Source organism: Strix uralensis, chromosome 1 (genome assembly GCF_047716275.1).
Source record: "Strix uralensis isolate ZFMK-TIS-50842 chromosome 1, bStrUra1, whole genome shotgun sequence".
Lineage (NCBI taxonomy): Eukaryota > Metazoa > Chordata > Aves > Strigiformes > Strigidae > Strix > Strix uralensis.
This window is the reverse complement of record NC_133972.1, coordinates 150,151,141-150,169,347: the sequence shown is the minus strand read 5'-3', so window position 1 is coordinate 150,169,347 and position 18,207 is coordinate 150,151,141. Positions and strand designations below refer to the sequence as shown.

General features: G+C 42.7%; 1 protein-coding gene across 1 annotated transcript in view; it reads right to left on the bottom strand.

The window, feature by feature from the left end:
- LAPTM4B (lysosomal protein transmembrane 4 beta) overlaps positions 1-18,207 on the bottom strand; it is a 60,754-nt gene that overhangs the window by 23,455 nt on the left and 19,092 nt on the right. Inside the window, exons 3-5 of the mRNA XM_074885086.1 lie at positions 13,929-14,002; positions 13,209-13,331; positions 5,104-5,202 (exon numbers count right to left, since the gene is read on the bottom strand). Of these exons, the coding sequence (XP_074741187.1) occupies positions 5,104-5,202; positions 13,209-13,331; positions 13,929-14,002 (296 nt within the window). The remainder of the gene's footprint in view (positions 1-5,103; positions 5,203-13,208; positions 13,332-13,928; positions 14,003-18,207) is intronic.

Genomic DNA, 18,207 nt, shown 5'->3' with positions numbered 1-18,207 from the left:
AGCCCTGTTTCAGATAATACAGCCTGGAGATTTATTTTTAGATGATCCCATTCCATTACATGTGGTGAATAAAACGCATTTAACCCCACAATGAGCACCTACAGCTCTTCCAGCTCTGAGCCCTAGCTCTAATCAGCCCTGCTTCTGCATGCACAGGCTGTTTCTCAGTGGGTGAGGTTCATTCCAGCCCTTGAATTAAAGAGCTCATGAACCAGCACACACCAAGTAATTGGCCCCGAGACACTGACCCACATATGGCTGGGAGTGGCGGCAGCTCGGATCATGTCCTTGTCCAAGTACTTTGGATATGTGCTGCTGGCCTGCAACTCATGAGTCATGGAAAGTTGTTTTCTTCGACCTGTAACTTTTTCTTTAAACTTGTTCCTAATCATTATTTTCTACCAGTGCTGCTGCACCATTAAATGGGATTGCTGATTCAGTTACCAATTTTTTTTCCTGAAAAACTTGGCTGAGGTTTCAAGTACTGTTTTAAAATATGTGGCTGGATGCACAATATATAAATATATTGATTTTTCTCTCAGGAGACCAATGTTCACATTTGAATAGGCCCTGCATAAAAGGCATTAAGTCACTTCAGCCTAATCCACCCTTAGTGGTATTCCCACATACCACAGCACAGGCTGCTGACAGACACCTTTTGTTGGGGCAGCCCCAAGTAGCCACCATGTGAAAGGATGGGTGTGCAAGAAGGGCTGAATGTGGAAACAGGCACTGTGCCTACTTCTACCAGCTTTCAGTCTTCCTCTTTGAATGGTGAGAAATGACTTGAGTCCCTAAGGAACTGAAACCCACAAAACTTTATAACCCTGCCTCTCGCCATTGTTATTGCGTATGCACTTGTTAAGCAACATAATAACAGTAACATACTGCACGACTTCTGCTCATCAGACACGTGCCCAGCCAGCTGACTGACCAGCATCTTTGTGGAAATTAGAGGTTGCTGTATCTTGCTGTTTCTTATAACACAGCAAGGAAAAGTCTATGCCAATCTGGGTCACAGAAGCCCTCTGGGCAGCTCCCTCACTGGCAGCAAGCGGAGGGTGAATGCGGCAGACCCAACAGAGACCCTCAGGTTAGGAGCCGTCTGCACTGAGTCCCATTTTATTCTCCAGCTGTTTCTAATTTTCTATTTACAGATCTGGGCTGGTCTTCAGTAACTGGTGAAAATGAGTTAAAAATCTACACAAACTGAAATTTATATGAAGATTTTAGAGGGATGCTAATGGCAGACCAGTTGGCCACGTGTATTTCACATGTTGGTGCTGCAGAAGGAGAAAAAATGGGTTGCTGTGCTGATGAAATCTACAATTAAATTAATCTTCTCAGCACAGCAGACTATGTATCTTGTGAGTGTAAAAAGGCTGTACAAGAACTGCTCCTTATAACTGCAAAGAAATGCTGCGATTGAAAAGAATTAATGATGTCAAACCAAACCACTGGCCTGCAACACTTTAAATGGCACCTTATATGGGCCAGGACATCATCTGTTGGTTCCCAGTCATGCATGCTAGGGCATGCAATTTAAAGCAAATGACCCCTGCTTTAGAGATGGTTCTATAAGTGCCCTGCCACCAGCAAGCCCAGTGCTGGGACTTGTCTCAGGCTCTCATGGAACAGGTTGCAACCTCATGGCTCTGTGTTGGCCATTCCTGGGAGTGGGGATCAGAGCTTGGCTGCTGGAGCTGTGTTCATGGTGCCGACTGCTGCCCCATCACCCCTGCAGAAAGGTAGCAGACACTGGGGCAATGTGCCAGGTTCCCCCTGCCAGGAGGCATCCCCCTGGGCTGAGACATGAAATCTGTCAGGGTGAGCACAGAGCTTCATTTTACATTGCCCTTTGCCATCTGCTGAGGATATCAGGACATGCACTGTGGTCTTATCTCCAGGCTTGACACCTTGTACATGCAGATTATTGGCATATTATGGAGACTAGGGTTAATATTCAGTTTGCTGAAGACCAGCCTGTCTCACTGAAATGCAATACCTTTCAGCTGCCCCACTGGCAACTACCTCTTCCTACCTCCTTTCCAGAAAAAGAAAGGCCAAAAAGGAAGAGAAGAGGCCATACTCTCAGCTGCAGAGTGCTCAGGGCAGCCTGGGGAAAAGGTTTATTCTGGTTGTATTTGTGCTCACCTGAGCCTAGCTCATTTGGGCCTGGGGGGCTTCACCCATGGTGGGGAGGGGGATGTTGAGGCCTCAACCATTCTGTCTCAGCAGCTGGGGCTGGCCAGAGGAAACCAAGGCCCTGTTCCCTAAACCAGCTGCAGAGGAGAGAGTGATTCAAAAACCACTGTGTTGGCTATATGCCAATTTGAAGTCTTGTGTACATATATATAAGTACATTTGTGCTGCTCAATGTCCTTCCTCAGCCACATAGGAATCACCATGTTTCATGGTATGTAACTCTGGTTTGGTCTCTAGACAAACACAGTAAATGGAATAACACATTTTGGTCTACTCTGAAAAAGATTCTGTGTGAAACCACCTGAAATATCCATTAGCTGCTTCAGATCCAAGTAAATCCCAAGAACTAAAAAGACAAGAGCTTGTGTGTGGTTAGCTGGCTCGCTTTCTTTACTACCCTCTCTTGTCCCCCTTCCCTTTTCACAATCCCATGACTGCAAAGCACAAACCCACCATCTAATACTCCTGTATCTTGATTTCTGCTCAGCAGTGTTTTCCTTTGCATGTAGCTTCACCCAAAATAAAAGTGTCATGATGCCAAATGTTTCTGAGGAATTATGTGATTCTGTTTCATGTTTCCCACCAGCTGAATGCAGCTTTTCCTACTGTAGCTTTTCCTAGGTTACAATGTTTTGGTTTCTCTCCCTATTTGTAGTCAAACTTCAGAGGGAGAGGGAGCTCAGGCATATTTTTATGTGCAGTACCTTTTCAGTTTCAGTATATAAATGTGGTACCATCTGCTAAGTCTATCAGTGATAAAGTGTGATAGATCCGATAATGTCCAGCTTTCTTTTTATGGAGCAGATTCCATAAATCTGCATAGCAGCTCTCCTGGAAACACAAGAAATTAAAAGGAAAATGCTAACTAGAATTTAGCATGTGTTTCTGTGTGAGTCATATTTTTTGTGACTCATTTGCACAATATGTTGTTAGAATGAGCCACATATACTCATGGAAAAAACATGTGTTAGCCACTTTAAAACAAAATGAGTCTTGCACTGTTTATTTCTTAGGTTTCTTTTTTTCTGTAGTAAGTATTTTTGCCATTCTAATTTTAGTTGCATTTTTTTTATAAGCTTGAGACTTCCTTGCCATATTTAGTCAATGAAATACCAGACCCACCTGGGGTAAAAATGAGCTACTGCTTGCATCTGAGAAATTTAAAGAGCACATCCCTTGTGGCACCTGATCTGTCTAAGTATTTATTACATTCATACATATTTCTTAAAGGTGCAAACAAAACCAACTGTATGGCTGTGAACATATAAATCCAGAAGGCTAAACTGCATTTCTAAATCACAGAAGAAAAGTGAATATCACTTCCAACATCACTTTAAAATACCATGTCTGGTTTTCTTTTCAATTTTGAAGTAGCTTCAATAATCTAATCTACCTCTTTCGTCACAATAACTTTCCCTGATCATGTTGTCAAATGTATTGTCTGGAAGCAACATCCCTGGTGTCACTGTGGCTCTTAGGGACTTCTCTAATCTAATGCATAATTGCTCTGCAGAGAAAGCCAAGAACTATTCTGAAATAAAACCCAACATGAGAAATACAAGAACGGCAGCACTGCACTGTGAGAAACTTGCAGAAGGGTGCAAGAAGAGGGCAAACATACCAGCATACTTTCCAAGAGGTCCAAGGCTCAGGGGACTAATTGAGCCGAAGGTGGTTGTTTCTCATACATTTATTTGTCTGATCTTATTCTGAGCTCCTTTTGAACTTCTGCCCCACACAGCGGGTGGGAGCCAACCTCACTGGACCATGAACCTGGGTGTGGTGGTTTCACATGAGCCCTTTCTGGCTGCGCTGGGTGATGCTACATCTCCCCTTCATCTGGTACCTGCTACCTTCAGCCCTCTCACCCATGAGGTTTACATAACAGCAAATAAATCATCACTCCCTGTGCCCTTTTGCTACCTGGTGTGACACTCCTTTATGTTGCTCCTCCCAGGAGGGATTGTTTGGATCTATTTACCTGCTCTACAACATCCTTTTTGAGATAGAGCACCAGAAGTGAATGCATGCTTCCAGAGGTGGTAGGCATCCCAACTAGCAAAGAAATCTTTAGATTTCTGGTTTTTCTATTCCTTGCTTAATATTCTTAGCATTTGATTTACTTGTTTGACCAGAACTGAACAGTAAACTAATATTTTCACAGGTCTATCTATTACAGCTACAAGATCCCCTTTTCAAGTGGTCATGCTTAGTTCAGAGTCCACTGCAGTGTCTGTGAAACAAGAGTGTGCTTCCTCTGTGCCCACCATTTAGAATTTATCATCACTGAGTTTCTCTGCCATTTCATTGCTCAGCCACTCAGTGCCATGAGATCCTTCTGCAAAGCTTTCTTGGTTGATTGTTTTTCCTATTTTGAGTGACATTGCAAAAAAAATGTTGTTAATTTCCTTCCCCTTCCCAGATTTTTTATGAGTGTACTGAACAGCATGGGTCTCACTGTTGTAAATGATAATTTATCCTTATTCTCTATTTCTTAGCTACAGTCTGTGAGATGACCTTTTCTCTTGTCCCTACACATCTTAAGGTGTTTTTTAAAGCCTTTGATGAGAGATTCTGCCAAATACCTTTTGAAAAACCAAGAAGTCAGTATGAACAGCCTCTCTCTTTTCCACTGGATGCCACACTCCTTCAAGGGATGTATGTGTCATGAGTTCCCCCTACAAGCATTGTGCTTCTCCATTGTGGCCTGTATGTTTATGTGTTTGTCTATGAGATTTTTGGCTTTTTTTCCATAACATCTATCACTTTGCCTTGTATAGCTGTCAGGCTGCCTGGTCTGTAGTTCCCTAGATCTCTTCTAAAGCCAGACATTCTTCTAAAGCAAGGGACATTCCACCCATGACCAGAAGTAGACTTTATACACGGTAATGTACTTACCTTAAAAGCCAAAATGATACTTATGAAAAGGAGGATAATCACAACCAGACATGTAGGGTTCACAGACATAATCTCTTCCTTGTAGGGAAAATTAGCGGGCTGTATAAGCAAAAATAAGAAAAACACTGGAAGTTAATCTTACGAGTCATTTAAGAGCCATTCAGTAAATGCACTCTATAATTAACAGCTTACAAAACTTTCTGCGATCTACTAAATTGGGAGCTCTCTGCAGCAATAACCAGTTTCAGTAAGTCTGGCTGGAACAGGCATTGCAAAGACTCAGCTGCCAAATGTTCACCAGGGGGTTTAGGGGTTTGCTTTTTGCTTTGTATGTGGTGTGAGCTGTTTCTTCTTCTGTAAACACTGGGTTTGTATCTGACACAAACTAGCAAAAGATATCTCTCTGGGAGCTTTGCTGCAGGAAGCCTGCCATCTTGGGCAACGACAGGCAAGTCCTGTGCTTATTAATTAATCATTATATGGGCACTGGTTGCCAAATATCAGTGGCAGCTCCTAGAAAGTCAAAGCAGGAAAAGCTGGACACCACGATCCTTTCACCTACATATTTGATCAAAAGACACTGGGTCTATTCTGCTCCATCTTATTTTGGCTAAATTTGGACTTGTTAGTCCTGCTGAGTGCTGTCCTGTGGAGGCATGGGTTCTACAGGGAAGCAATGTCATGATTTCAAATTGAAATGTGCTCCAGGTCCTTCTATTATCTCCTACATGAAATGGAGGTGCCCAAATTAATCTTCCCACTTAGCACAGGCTCTAATGATTTACAATTGTGAAACATTTCAGGATCACTGGATGAAAAACAATCTCTAAAAATTTTACTGTATTTGTTATTGCTTAAAGAAAATACACCGTTTAAAATGAGTGTTCCAAATCGTTTTGAAATACTGCAAGGCACAAGTTCCTGTTTCAGTTAGAATAAACCATTGTTCACAGACAGAGCTGTTCTCCACAAAAGATAGCTCCGCTGCAACAGTAGCTCATTATAACTGAATGCATTAGCTCCATCCACACACAACCCCATTTTCCCTTACAGGTCTAATTACTTAACCAGGCCAGCTCTGCATCCTTGTCAGGACAATTAACTAGACCAAGCTATAACTATATTCTTGGCAATGATGGTGTAAATGCAGAATAACCCTTTAATAACCCTTATACCAGCACTTGGCCCAGTGCATCAGGAAATTATTTTTTTTCTGGACATCTGCTAGTGAAAATAGCTCTTCATTTAGCACTTCCATGAACTGTTCAGAGTGGTTAACATTACCAGCAGCTGTAAATGTTTGCAGATAAATGTTACATAAGCACATTTTCCACTTCTTGACAGCAATGTTTCTGTTCCTTTACTGAATTTCATGGTGGAAGTTTTTATCACATTATCTTCTTAGTCAAGGTACCGTTTTTGTAGGAATCTAGCTTGCTATAATTCAATAAGTTGCTTTTTTTTTTTTTTCTGGAGAAGGTTATTGCTAAATATAGTGGATGTGGTCACCCAGAGACCAAGAAAGCAAGAGTAATATGCCAAGAAAAGATGCACTGAAAAATAAACACAAACCTTATCTACAGAAAATTTAAGTATTAATGCCACAGCCTGCCGTCCTGCCTGCAGGAGGGAGGCCATGTATGTGGTTAGAAAGTCCAGTCAGTTAAGGACAGTTACAGTAAAACTACCTCCAAACAATTTTTTTAGTACTGACCTACCATTAAAAATCCAGTCAAATGAGTTTGTAAATGTAATAAAAAACTCCTAATGAGGCTTTGGTCCTCCTACACTCTGGTTTTTGGGAGTCACTCACTGGTCAAAGACTGGATGAGTGCATGCCGGGTTCCTAATATGGATGAGTGCATGCCATAACCTAATGGCCCATTTCCAGACATCAACTCAAATGGGATTTGTAGAGGGGCAAGGTAGGCAGGAAAATGACCAAGAAAGTTCCCGCTACCTTGAAGAGCGGGAACATCTGCTAGAGCCATGAGCCCTGGCCAAGTCTGGGAGCAGCACGTGCTGCTGAGCAGTGCCTGGCCCTCCCTTACATCACCAGTGTTTCAGGTGAAAGGACAATAATTCAGCACAGAAAGCAGCAAGCCAGGAGAGCATGTGAGGTGCAAATGCTGTGGTTTGTCTCCTTCAGGCTAAGGTTTCTGGATCTCTGTCCTGAAGAGGTGTGAGGTGTAAGCAAGCTCCAGCGAGGTGGTAGTTACCCCTCCCACAGATTCCCCGGGGAATCTTGGTGTGGGGTGTCAAAACTGAAGCCAGCCCCTCCTGAAGCTTCCCAGCTTGCTGTGTGGGAGAGAAAGCTTTCAGGGCTGCTATGAATAGCCCAGGGGCATCATGTCAGCGTGGAAGAAACTCCCTTTGTTTGCTAATCTGGCTGGTGGCACCTGGCAACCAGAAGATGTTTAGCAGGCTGGCCTATGAGCAGTCTGATCTTGACTCACAACTACAAACCCTTTCAGTGCAGTGGGAAAATCAATTTATAAAACCTGCAGCTTTTGGCAAAGAAGCAGGAAAGATGGTGGGAAGCATCTCATCTGGCTCCAGGCTTGCCCAGGCACCATCATAGATGTGGTGTCATCAGGAGGCCCTTGGGATCCTCCCATGGCAGTAGCCACCCTCAAAATCTCATTCACTTCCACAGAAAATGGGTACCAACAGTGGTTCAGATGAATTAAAGACCCATTGCCCTCCACCGGCTGCAGTGATAAGCTTAAACATTGATGTGGGTGTATGAGGTGGGAAGAGAAATTCTGTTCCTGTTCTGCGGGTTTGCTCTCCTGTGGGGAGACCAATATATGAAATCCTGCTGCTGGGAAAGCCCTGGGCACTGGTCTCAGTGCTGCAGCTTCTGGAAAAAGCTCAGTGTCAAATGTTGTGCAAGGTTTGTTGAAGCTGAGGTTGAAATATGGCTGGGTGGGAAAAATCAAGCCTGTCACTGGAAATACAGGAGTGATTTTGCAGCAGGACATGATGAAATTTTCTATATAGACAAGATGTAGTTGTAGGGGTATGGCACTGACATGCTAAAGTCATAATTAAAGTGTCATTTATAACCTTGTCACAGACATGGAGAGGGCTGCATGCATAGTAATATACCTTGTAAACTTTTAAATTTAAAAAAATTATTGCTTATACATAACAAAGCTCTATTAGACACTTAAAAAGAATCTAAAACTTGCATGGAAAATATATTTCTACTGCATCAATATTGTACAAATGCACCAGAAGAATAAAAGTCCAAGGCTGAAGCCCTTCCTCATTCTCAGCCTGCTTGCATATCCTTTCATGTTTTCCTTTGCCTTGGACCACAAAAAATCCACTTTATAAGATGGTGTGGATTCTCATTCCACAGTTAGAATCCTCTGAGTATCAGAATCTTACAAAATTGAAAGAAAAATGGTAATGTGTCTGTAGAATTTTTAAAGCTCTGTTATGAAGTTAGTAGTACTTCTTTGGAATTATAAAATGGCATTAAAAATTACAGAAATGATATTCCTTTTTTAGGTTTTAGTTTGTAGGAAAAAATTCTTTAGGTTTAATCTCTTTTATGTTGTCTAGATGTTTCCCCTAGGATTTAAAAGCATGACTGATATCACCTGAGTTGTTAGACAACAGCGTTGCAGGTAGTCCCATAGAAAAGCTATTTAATATACTTTGAAATTTTCTTTAAATGAACTGTTTGCATAACTCAGTTGCAGACTAGTCTGTTCCCCACCTCCACTTCGATTCATTTAATATACTGTTACCAGATGACAAAAGATGAATTGTTTAATTTGAAGGCTTTAGAAAGCCCATATATGTCAAAGATTTAGTGGGGCTAAACAAAAGAAATGTGCTTTAGGTCAAACTGCTTTAGAGCACTACTGCTCCAAGAACCAAAATGGTTTTTATTTTACACATGCTGGATTTACTGTATGTGAAGCTTTTTGTTTTTCTAGTGACAGTGATAACGACCAAGATGTCCAACATAACCCTTAGAAAGTTTTATCACATGCAATTGCCATGCAACATTTCAAATGCTAAATTTGCAACATCTACTTATTTTACATGACCCTTCATGCTGAGATGCTCTTGCAATTTATGGGAATTCAGGGACACACCTGTATACAACTGGGTATTAAAGAGCAACAAAAAATTTCCAGAGACACTTGTGCCACTGAAAGAGGCAGCCAGCATAGGCTGACATTACCAAATACCCTGTGGACACAATGTTCTGTATTTTACAATTGCAACATTTTCAGCTAGGGCTCTGCCTAGCCTATTGATAGGTACTCATTTATCATCTTGCCAAAAGTACATGGAGGGTTTCACGGTAGCTTGCAACTCATCACTGATAGGCTGAAATCTATTCCAGATACTAGTGTAGGGAAGTAGAAATGGTTAAAAAATGGGGTTTTCACCTTAGAGCAAGAAAAAAATGTTCTTCTGAGACTTCCAAATATATTCTATTACCTAATGCATACCTTCCTCCAGATATTCAATAATGGATTTGAAGAACAATTGGGATTTTTCATTTCCCTTATGGAGCTATGCTCCCTAAAATACCATTCCGCAAGTTCAAAGCAGTTTTGGAGGAAGAAAAACTGTAAGAATGCCAGGAAGAAAAACAACCCTTGATTTCTGCCTACCTTGGCAGACCTCTGCAAAGGGGGTGAGGGCAAGATGACTCTAGGGCTTATTTATAAATCATCAGCAGGGATCATACCCAACTGGCATGACTCAGGTCTCACCTACGAGGACAAGGGTATTAACCACAGTGTTTGAGATGAAAGACCTCTCTACCATGATTAATATTAAAAGATAGGGAAACAAGTCCATGGGTACAAGCCTGTTTAACAATATTTGAACACTAGCACTGCATTGACGGCATTACTGGCAAAAATTTGAAAAGCTTGGTTTTAGTTTCATCTCATTGTGTGTCTGAGTATCTGATACCAGTGGATGTGATCTTCACCTTTCCCTTTCCCTTTTGCCCCTTCAGACAGAGCCTATTTGCTCTGAGCCAAATGCAACAACCTTTTGCCAACTGATGTGGCCCTTGCAGGTGAGGGTACAAGGGGTTCCTGCTGAGCCACTTGTGCTTGGGACCACAGCTAAAACACAGGAGGCCTGAACAGCTTCAAAGCAGATGCAGAACAGCTTCAAAACAGCTTCAAATTTTTGTTGAACAGGTGACATTAACTGTACAAAATTCATCACAGCTCTTGGTAGTTTTTGCCAATCACTAATCTCCACTGTGAATGATAAAACAGAAATGACTTCTTGTTTCTAAATCAACTTAACTTGGAATAGCTTTTAGCTACTCACTATCATTATGCTTCACATCTGATTTAAACAGCCTTTTAATACCTCATTATTCTGTATATGAAAACTCTTAATGACATCACCTCTTAGTCTTCTTTCTCAGTAAAGGAGGCAGGAAAAGCTGATTGTCTCTCATCATACTACAATGTATCCAGCTTTTATATAGTTTTTGGAGGAACTTTTCCTCTGACTTCTAAACATTGTTCTTTACAACCAGACACCATAAATAGACAGGTGAAACCTGTATCACCAACTGAGAAGGGAAATCTCCTCTCCATTACTATTCATTGCTGGATTTTTCTGTCCTCATGAGCAGCAAAACACCCGGGGATTCTTGTTTTGGTAGACTGCTTACAGGGTCACTGCCTCCCAGGTACAGTTGCCATACTGTATGCTTATCTGTATTCCCTCATGTTTTTACATATCTTTGCATTTAGCAATGTAGCACACATTAACGGCTGAACTTAGGTTCTCAGTCAAACTCACTCTGGTTAATGGCTCCATCCTTAGTGTTATTTACTTCATTAATCTGTGTCAGCCATGAGTTTTATTAGAAGTGATTTTGCTGGGAAAAGTCGCAAGTACTGCCTCTGGGAAATGCAGAGATGTGTTCACTTTGGGCAGTGCAGGGATAGGGTCTTTCAGAGGATGCCACAGAACAGCTAGATTAGGCTCCTACTGGCAACTGCCCACTAGATCTCTCTAGACAGTGAGCCTGGGGAAGCTCTCCCAAGGCTGATGTTAGCCTTTCTGAATGGCCTCTTGGGTATCAAGGTTATTAATGGAAGTCAGGAAGAGAGCGAATCTACTGCCGATTCCTGGATGCTTTCCTCTACCCAAAATAGAAACTCACTGGCAGATGGTCAGCTTGACCATGACCCTTTGCAGTCTGCCAGCTAACCTCTCCTAATCCATTTGATACATCCTTTATCGATTTAGTGTTTTATTGTTGCTCTGAGCATCATGCTGCGAAGTCAAACATCTCATGAAAGTCTATTATGCCTCTGCCCATCTTTATTGATGAAGCCAGTAATCTTGTCAGTGAAAGAAAATGAGTTTGCCTGCAGGACTGATTTTCCATGAAACAGTGCTGGCAGTCATTAATCATATTTCTCTGGACTAATCCTTTATCAATTCACTCTTCTCTCAGCCCTTCTGTTATTATTCTGCTTGGTAGCAATGTCAGGCTAATCAGCCTATAATTATCTTGGAAATCCCCCTTGCCCTTTTGAGCACTGACAGTTTAGCACTCCTGAAGTCTTGTAGCATTTCATTACCAGTCCAGAAAATGATTTACAACAGCAAGACAAAGATATGTGCAACCAGAGATTTTAACACTCTAGAGCAGCAACACAGCTCACAAAGTTCTCTGCTGCACTATTCCAATACCTCTCAAGGCTGGCTCCTTGTGATTCTGCTACAGAAAGACCTACTATTTTTTTATTTGCAAGAATGACAGCAATGTTCTGCAGACATACCAGAATCAGCTGCTCTTTGTCCTTCTAGTGAGCCAGCTTCCGATGTGGCACCATATTTTCAGCAGAAAAACAGGGGCTTTTTGGTGCACAGCTCCCAGCCTGCTCCTGTCCCCCTTATGTTCTCACACAGTGACCAAGACTGAGTAAAACCTGGTTACAACTCATGCTCTGGGAAGCGTGGGTGGTTCCTGCAGCCACACAGATGCTTGTGCTGCTACAAGAGCAGAGCTGGCACCAATGCAGAAGCAAGGCACTGCAGGCGAAGGATGGGCAGGAGGGCTCCAGCCAGTGGCATTTTCAGCTTCAAGCACTTGCTAAACTATGGCTCTCATTTGTTCTTTTCCACTTGTATCTCTGAGAAACTTTTGAATTATTCCTCTGCTTCTCTTCCAGTGTACTATCATCTGTAAATGCAGGTGGGTGTTAAATAAGGCAAAGGATAACAGGCCCCTTATGCATCCCAGCTCCTGCTGGCTTGACACATTGCCTCTTTCTGCAGATTTGTGGCTACTTATCTGCCTGCTGTTTCTCATTACCTGTTATTTATACTGCCCTAGCTCGTTTTCCATCCACATAACAAAGTTCAGAGCCAAGCTAATCTGTATTCAGGTTCTCAAGGCAGATTTTCAGAGACAGCTGCAGCGTTGGCTTCTCCAGAGCTCTGCAACTCCACCTGAACCCTGCCAGACATGGCACATGGTCCTGTGATGAGACAGAGGCTGGTGGGCCTTTAGTCTTTACTTTAGGTGGTTGCAATCATATCCTGTAAGCTTACGCAATACTGGCTATGGATGTTTCGCCAAAGTAGACCATGGCAAGAAGGGAGCCTCTAATCGTTCCTAAGAGAATCCAAAAAATATTTTCTAGCAAAAACAAACCTACATTGAATCAAACTCCTGTCTAATGAAATCTGTGTTAAAGCCACCATATAAATTAAAAGGAGCAACAAAACATCCTTGAAATAGCACCAAAAGTAAGCCACTGGATATGAACACAATAAATCTGAATCCAAAAGCAATTACTTATTATATGTGTCTTACAATATGAGTCTCATTCTAAATGAAGAGGTGCTGAGAGCTTCCATGACATTGCAAAAACTCCAGAGCTCTACACAAATACTGTAGTAAGTTAGTAATGTAACCTTGCAAGGATGTTGAATACACACTAGCAAGGACTGAGAGGACTTTTCAAGGACTTCATAGGAAGTCAACAGGCAACTGTTGGCTAGAAATACAGGACAAACAGTGCACTTTGCAGAATTTTTTGCCCCCAAAGCCCCCAAAGACTTGTGAACATCAAGTGATTTACCAGCTGGCGGAGGTAGTCCTGAATTGTGCTGGGGTAGACAAGTACACTGATGGCAACCAATGTGTTGAGAGCAAAGTCAAAGATCTGGTAACAGAAGAAAGGGATGATCCAAGCTGCATGTTGCTAAAAAGAAAAGAAAATAAAAACTCATCAGCCACAAGTTAAAAAAGAAGGATATGTGTCTTTCTGCACTAAAATCTAAGGAATATTTGACAAAATGCAGTGTTAAATCAGCTAAAAAAATATGACATTGGCCAAGCCAGTTTGGCTGCTGAACTGCAGTACTATGTGTGGTGTAATTCCCACAATTCATTATACTAGGACATTTAGAAACCACATGATACCTTTTCCCCTTAATTAATAGGATTAATATTAGAACAAACCACAGGCTTGGAAGGTGAATGGGAAAAACTTCCCTTAGCTTTGATAGGTACAAGATTCATTTCTCTGAATTCACAGTTTGCCCAGAGTTTACTCATATTTGAAACTGCAGACAGTCAACACATCTGGGCAGTCTTCCTGCCTGCAGCACGGGACCCTGGGGTACCACTGATATAAGCAATCAGTTCTGTTGCCTCTCTGACTTCCCCCCCCCCCCCCCCCTCAGTTTTCAACTAGACAACTAAACAAGAAATTGTTTGAAAGTAATTTTCTTAATTTTGTTTTTACAGACTTGTATAGTTCACTTGATTCATGTCTTCACTGAATACAATCAATTACCTTATATGCGCCATATGTAGCCATTGCACAGATCAGAATCATAAGAAGAGAAATTGCTGTGGCAATGCACATATCTGGAAGAGAAACACATCAAAATATTTTCACATAAATTCAGAGCTTGGTTCAATTATTTTGCCATCTACCTGATGCAGAACATCCAAGGGCAGGGTGGGAAGTGGGTGGAGATGGGGTCAGATGTATCATTCAGCCATTGCTGGAGGAAATCTGGCTCTTGCAGAAAACTTCCTAAATATGAGAAGCACAGACAGTGATTACACTGTGCAAGCCTCTGCAGCCTCTATGAGGCTGTGGAGATTCAATGAATGGTTTAATTTTTCTGAGGAATTTCAAAAATCAGAAGTGGGTTTGACAAGAAGACTATTTTGCCAGTGATGATGACATCTGTAGTCAGAAATTGTCTGCTTTTCTGCACTACAGATTGGTTTTGCACTAGTAGCTGCTGCGTACCATTGCTCACTTATCTCTGAAAAATCTCGAAAAGGAGAAATGAATTTTTAAAAACAAAACTGGCAGGTACAGGCATCTTAGAGCAGAAATAACATCTTGGAAATTTTCATTTTCAACCAAGAATACTACAGAGATATACAGTTCATGAATGAAGATGTGTAACTGTCAGGAAAGGTGAAGTAGCAAAGGAAGGAAAATATTCTTTAAGGTTTTGATTGAATTAATTACAGGACTCCTATCCTTTTCTTCTATTGCCACTCAGCTTTCAATTAACTTTTCATTAGATTTAAGAAGTTCCTAAGCCATGAACAGGTGGAAGTTGCTCCTGGGGGAAAAAATTACATATGTTTAGTCTTTTTGTATACACCTCCCTTTATATCATTACAGGCCATAGTCAGGATACCAGAAGTGTATTTCTGAACCCGACCTTATAGTGAGTTTGGGAGCGCAACTGAACATTGCAACTACTTCTCCGAGGCTAAGCTAGTGCATGGAAGAGAGAGAACATGAGGTAGATAGGACATGACTTTAGAGATCCCACCTATGTCAGTATCTGTGAGGTGTTTGCTGTTCCCATTGCTGTTACTAGGAGCATTTAAACTACACATCTTGATGAGATATCTGGTGGACTTGAGACACAAAAATATGTGATGGTGTTCAGGCTGTTCCCTACCCATCACTGCTTGACTTTGGAGGCATTCAAGATGCCTCTATTTGATCACAGGGTTGCCACAACATCTAACTCCAGCACATGATGAGGAACATCCCACAGCATGGGAAGTCCCTCCACTTCTCTGGCTGCATCAAAATGAGGTTCTGGGTAGGTGCCCTGGAGCCTACATCAGAGTGCTTGAAAGGTCCTGATCTGGTTGGTGGCTGTGAACAGGTCTCACCTACCACCACCAGGCAGCAGTGAAGATTCACCCAGGTCATGGCTGAAAAGGAAGGACAGACACTAAGTCTTGTCTGTCATTTTTTCCAGCCTACCGTATGATCATCCATGTAAAAGACAAAGGACCAGGTCCTTGATCCTCCTCTGTCTGAAGGAACATAAACTTTGCACTAGTGCAGAGCTCCTGCTGGCAATAATCTAGATTTCTGCTGGCCTTTGATGCAGAGAAGAACTTGAGACTTGTGAAGCTGGTGGGAAAATGAGCAAGAGGAAACTGTTGCTGGCTTTTGAGGGCATCTCCAGAGTGCGCTTATGTACGTTGGGCTACATGTTCCTTGGATACCATGCCTACCAACGTCAGAATTAAGGATTTAGGAACCCAGGTTTCCCATTTTCCAGGACACTGCCTGTGTTCTGGGTTTCAGGACTCTTTCTCTCTCTCTCGCCTCCAGAATTTGTCCTTGTGATTGCATAGGGCCTCAAATGCAACGGAAGAAGACCTATAGCAGGCTCATTCCTAGTCTAATGTATGGGGCCCCTTTCCTGGACATTTGGAGGAGCACATTTAAACCATTGTAGTCTGATGAGGGCCTGGAGTCCAGATGCCCGTACAGTGAAATGCTTGAATTTTTGACTTATTGTTAAAATAAGCAGGGCTCACCCAGGAGAGGCACCAACACTCAGCGCTGAGGTTAGCTGCACCCCTGTGCTCACTGCTTCTTACCTGGTGGCTTTATGCAGCTCAGCTTGTGGGTGCTTGGAAATGACATCAGGAGGCAACTGGGCTCCCTGCTCATAGTTCAAGAGGGGATGACATCTCAGTGCATCCCAAATGGCTCTTCATCCCAAATTGCTCTTCAGGGGCACCTCCTCCTCTTTGACTCGGTAGAGAATCCAGACATCCAGCACAGGCATCTGAGCTGCATTGCCATGACCAGTCTCCAGCTTTTTAGGAGCTGTAAGGTTGTGCTGTGCCTGTTAGAAGTGAGCAGGATTCTGCCCTCAAGAGGAAGAAACACCCACAAAAACACCCTGTACTAATAAAAGGTACTGCAGCCTCTTCAGACACTCTTAACTGTGTGGTCATTTACTCTGGCTGTCCACATACACCCTGAGAAATCAAAATGATTTTGAATAGACCAGGTAAAATTGAGGTAATGAAAGAAAAGGAGAGTAGTGGAAATAGCTGCATGTAGTCACTAACCTCAATTGAAACATCTTGTAAAAGAGGCTTTTGGATCAATATTTTTATTTTAATCATCAGTTTGAAGGCACTGTACATATATTTATTCTGTCTGTTCTTAATCCCAGTCACCTACTCACTGTATCCAAGGGGAAGCTGCTGTCATTGTCATTTGTAGCAGATGCAGCAGTCACAGTTCTCAATTTGCTTATGACTGCAGCAGTACTGGTCTGGAGCCAGAGCTTAGCAAACTGCAATAAACTTGACATTGAAGTTCTGGTCTGACACACTTGTGTTCTCCATCTCCAGTATCTCTCTAGTGGTGCTCTGCCGTGCCAAGTCCTAGTTGGCTCAAGCTGGTTCTTTCTCATTTAAGGCTTCATTGGGTTTTTTGAGCTGTGTCGGCTTCAATTAATCAGGATGAAACTAGATATGTAGCACATTAAATGAGAAGCTAAAAGCGGTGTGTGAATTTTTTTCCAGCCATGCTGTACTTTCCGTGGCATTCATGGCTAGAAGGGTTGTACTTGGACCACTGCAGTGGTTTTACAGCCTATTGTCCTAGACAGATTTTTGAGTTTTCTGCTTGGGTTTGAAGAAACCAGCTGGGTTTTTTCCTCTTATACCTTGCAGTGAGATCCTACCTTCCTGACACGTTGTGGAGAAGATGCTGCCGGGGCTGGGCAGATCTCCTGCCATGAGGTGCTTATGTGCATGTCAAGCTCTGCAGCTGGAGCTCCCTCAAACCCATCTCACAAGCATTTCCTCACTTTTCCCTCTCCTCTTGCAGAGGAGGCTGGTGGCGGGTGCTGTGGGGACTGGGAATAGCAGCCAGCAAGTCCCTGAGCCAGGACCTTTGTGGAGTGATGGAGACCTCAAATTCTCCAGCTCATCACCTGCCCCAGCCCCAGAGTTAATCACTGGCTCAGAGCTCTGACAGCAGGGGCCAGAAAGCTGCCTATCAGCAGCCTGCAATCCTCAGGCAGTTTTGCTCCACCCTCCTAGCCTCATTTATCCATCAGCCTGGCCTCCTTACTGCCAGCTAAGGATTACCGCCTCGCTCTCTCCTCCAAGCTGCTTGTACAAGCTTGGTGATGCTGCTGCCAGTCACTGTGCAGCTTCCTAGGTCGCAACCCATGTGGCAGTGGCTTTTTCTCTCCAGCAAAGACAGAAGGCCAATAAGAAGGAAAGAGTTTTCTGCACCTTTGAGCCCATCTTATTTACTCTAGAGGATAAGGCTAAAGGGGAAGACACAGCCCTGAATGTGCTACACTGGGGCAGGGATCTAGTTTCTTCCTCCCTCCCTGTGACATGGGGCTCATGCTATGTGGGTGGTGTTGATGGATTGGGGCAGAAAGGGTACCTACTCTAGCACTCCCATTTACCCCCCAACAGAAGTCCAAGCCTGCTGTCTGTAGGTTTCTTTATTAATTTTTTTTCTATTTGAATTAACCTTTTTAAGCCCTGGATGCCTGTCATGAGACCATCACGTTATCCTGCGCTTCCCAGAGACCACTTGTCTGCTGATCCCAGTGTAGGGACACAGACAGATTTTGGCCTGAGCTGCTGACATCGGTGTCAAAGTTCCCCTCAGTTTCTGTAGGGCACACATAGGATTTCAGTCCTTGTTGTCATAAGGCTTATGAAGAATCACACACATCTGTGACATTGTGAAGGCAGTAAATAAAACTGAGCAACACTCACTGCTTGTTTGGGCTGTTGACATGTCAGAATCA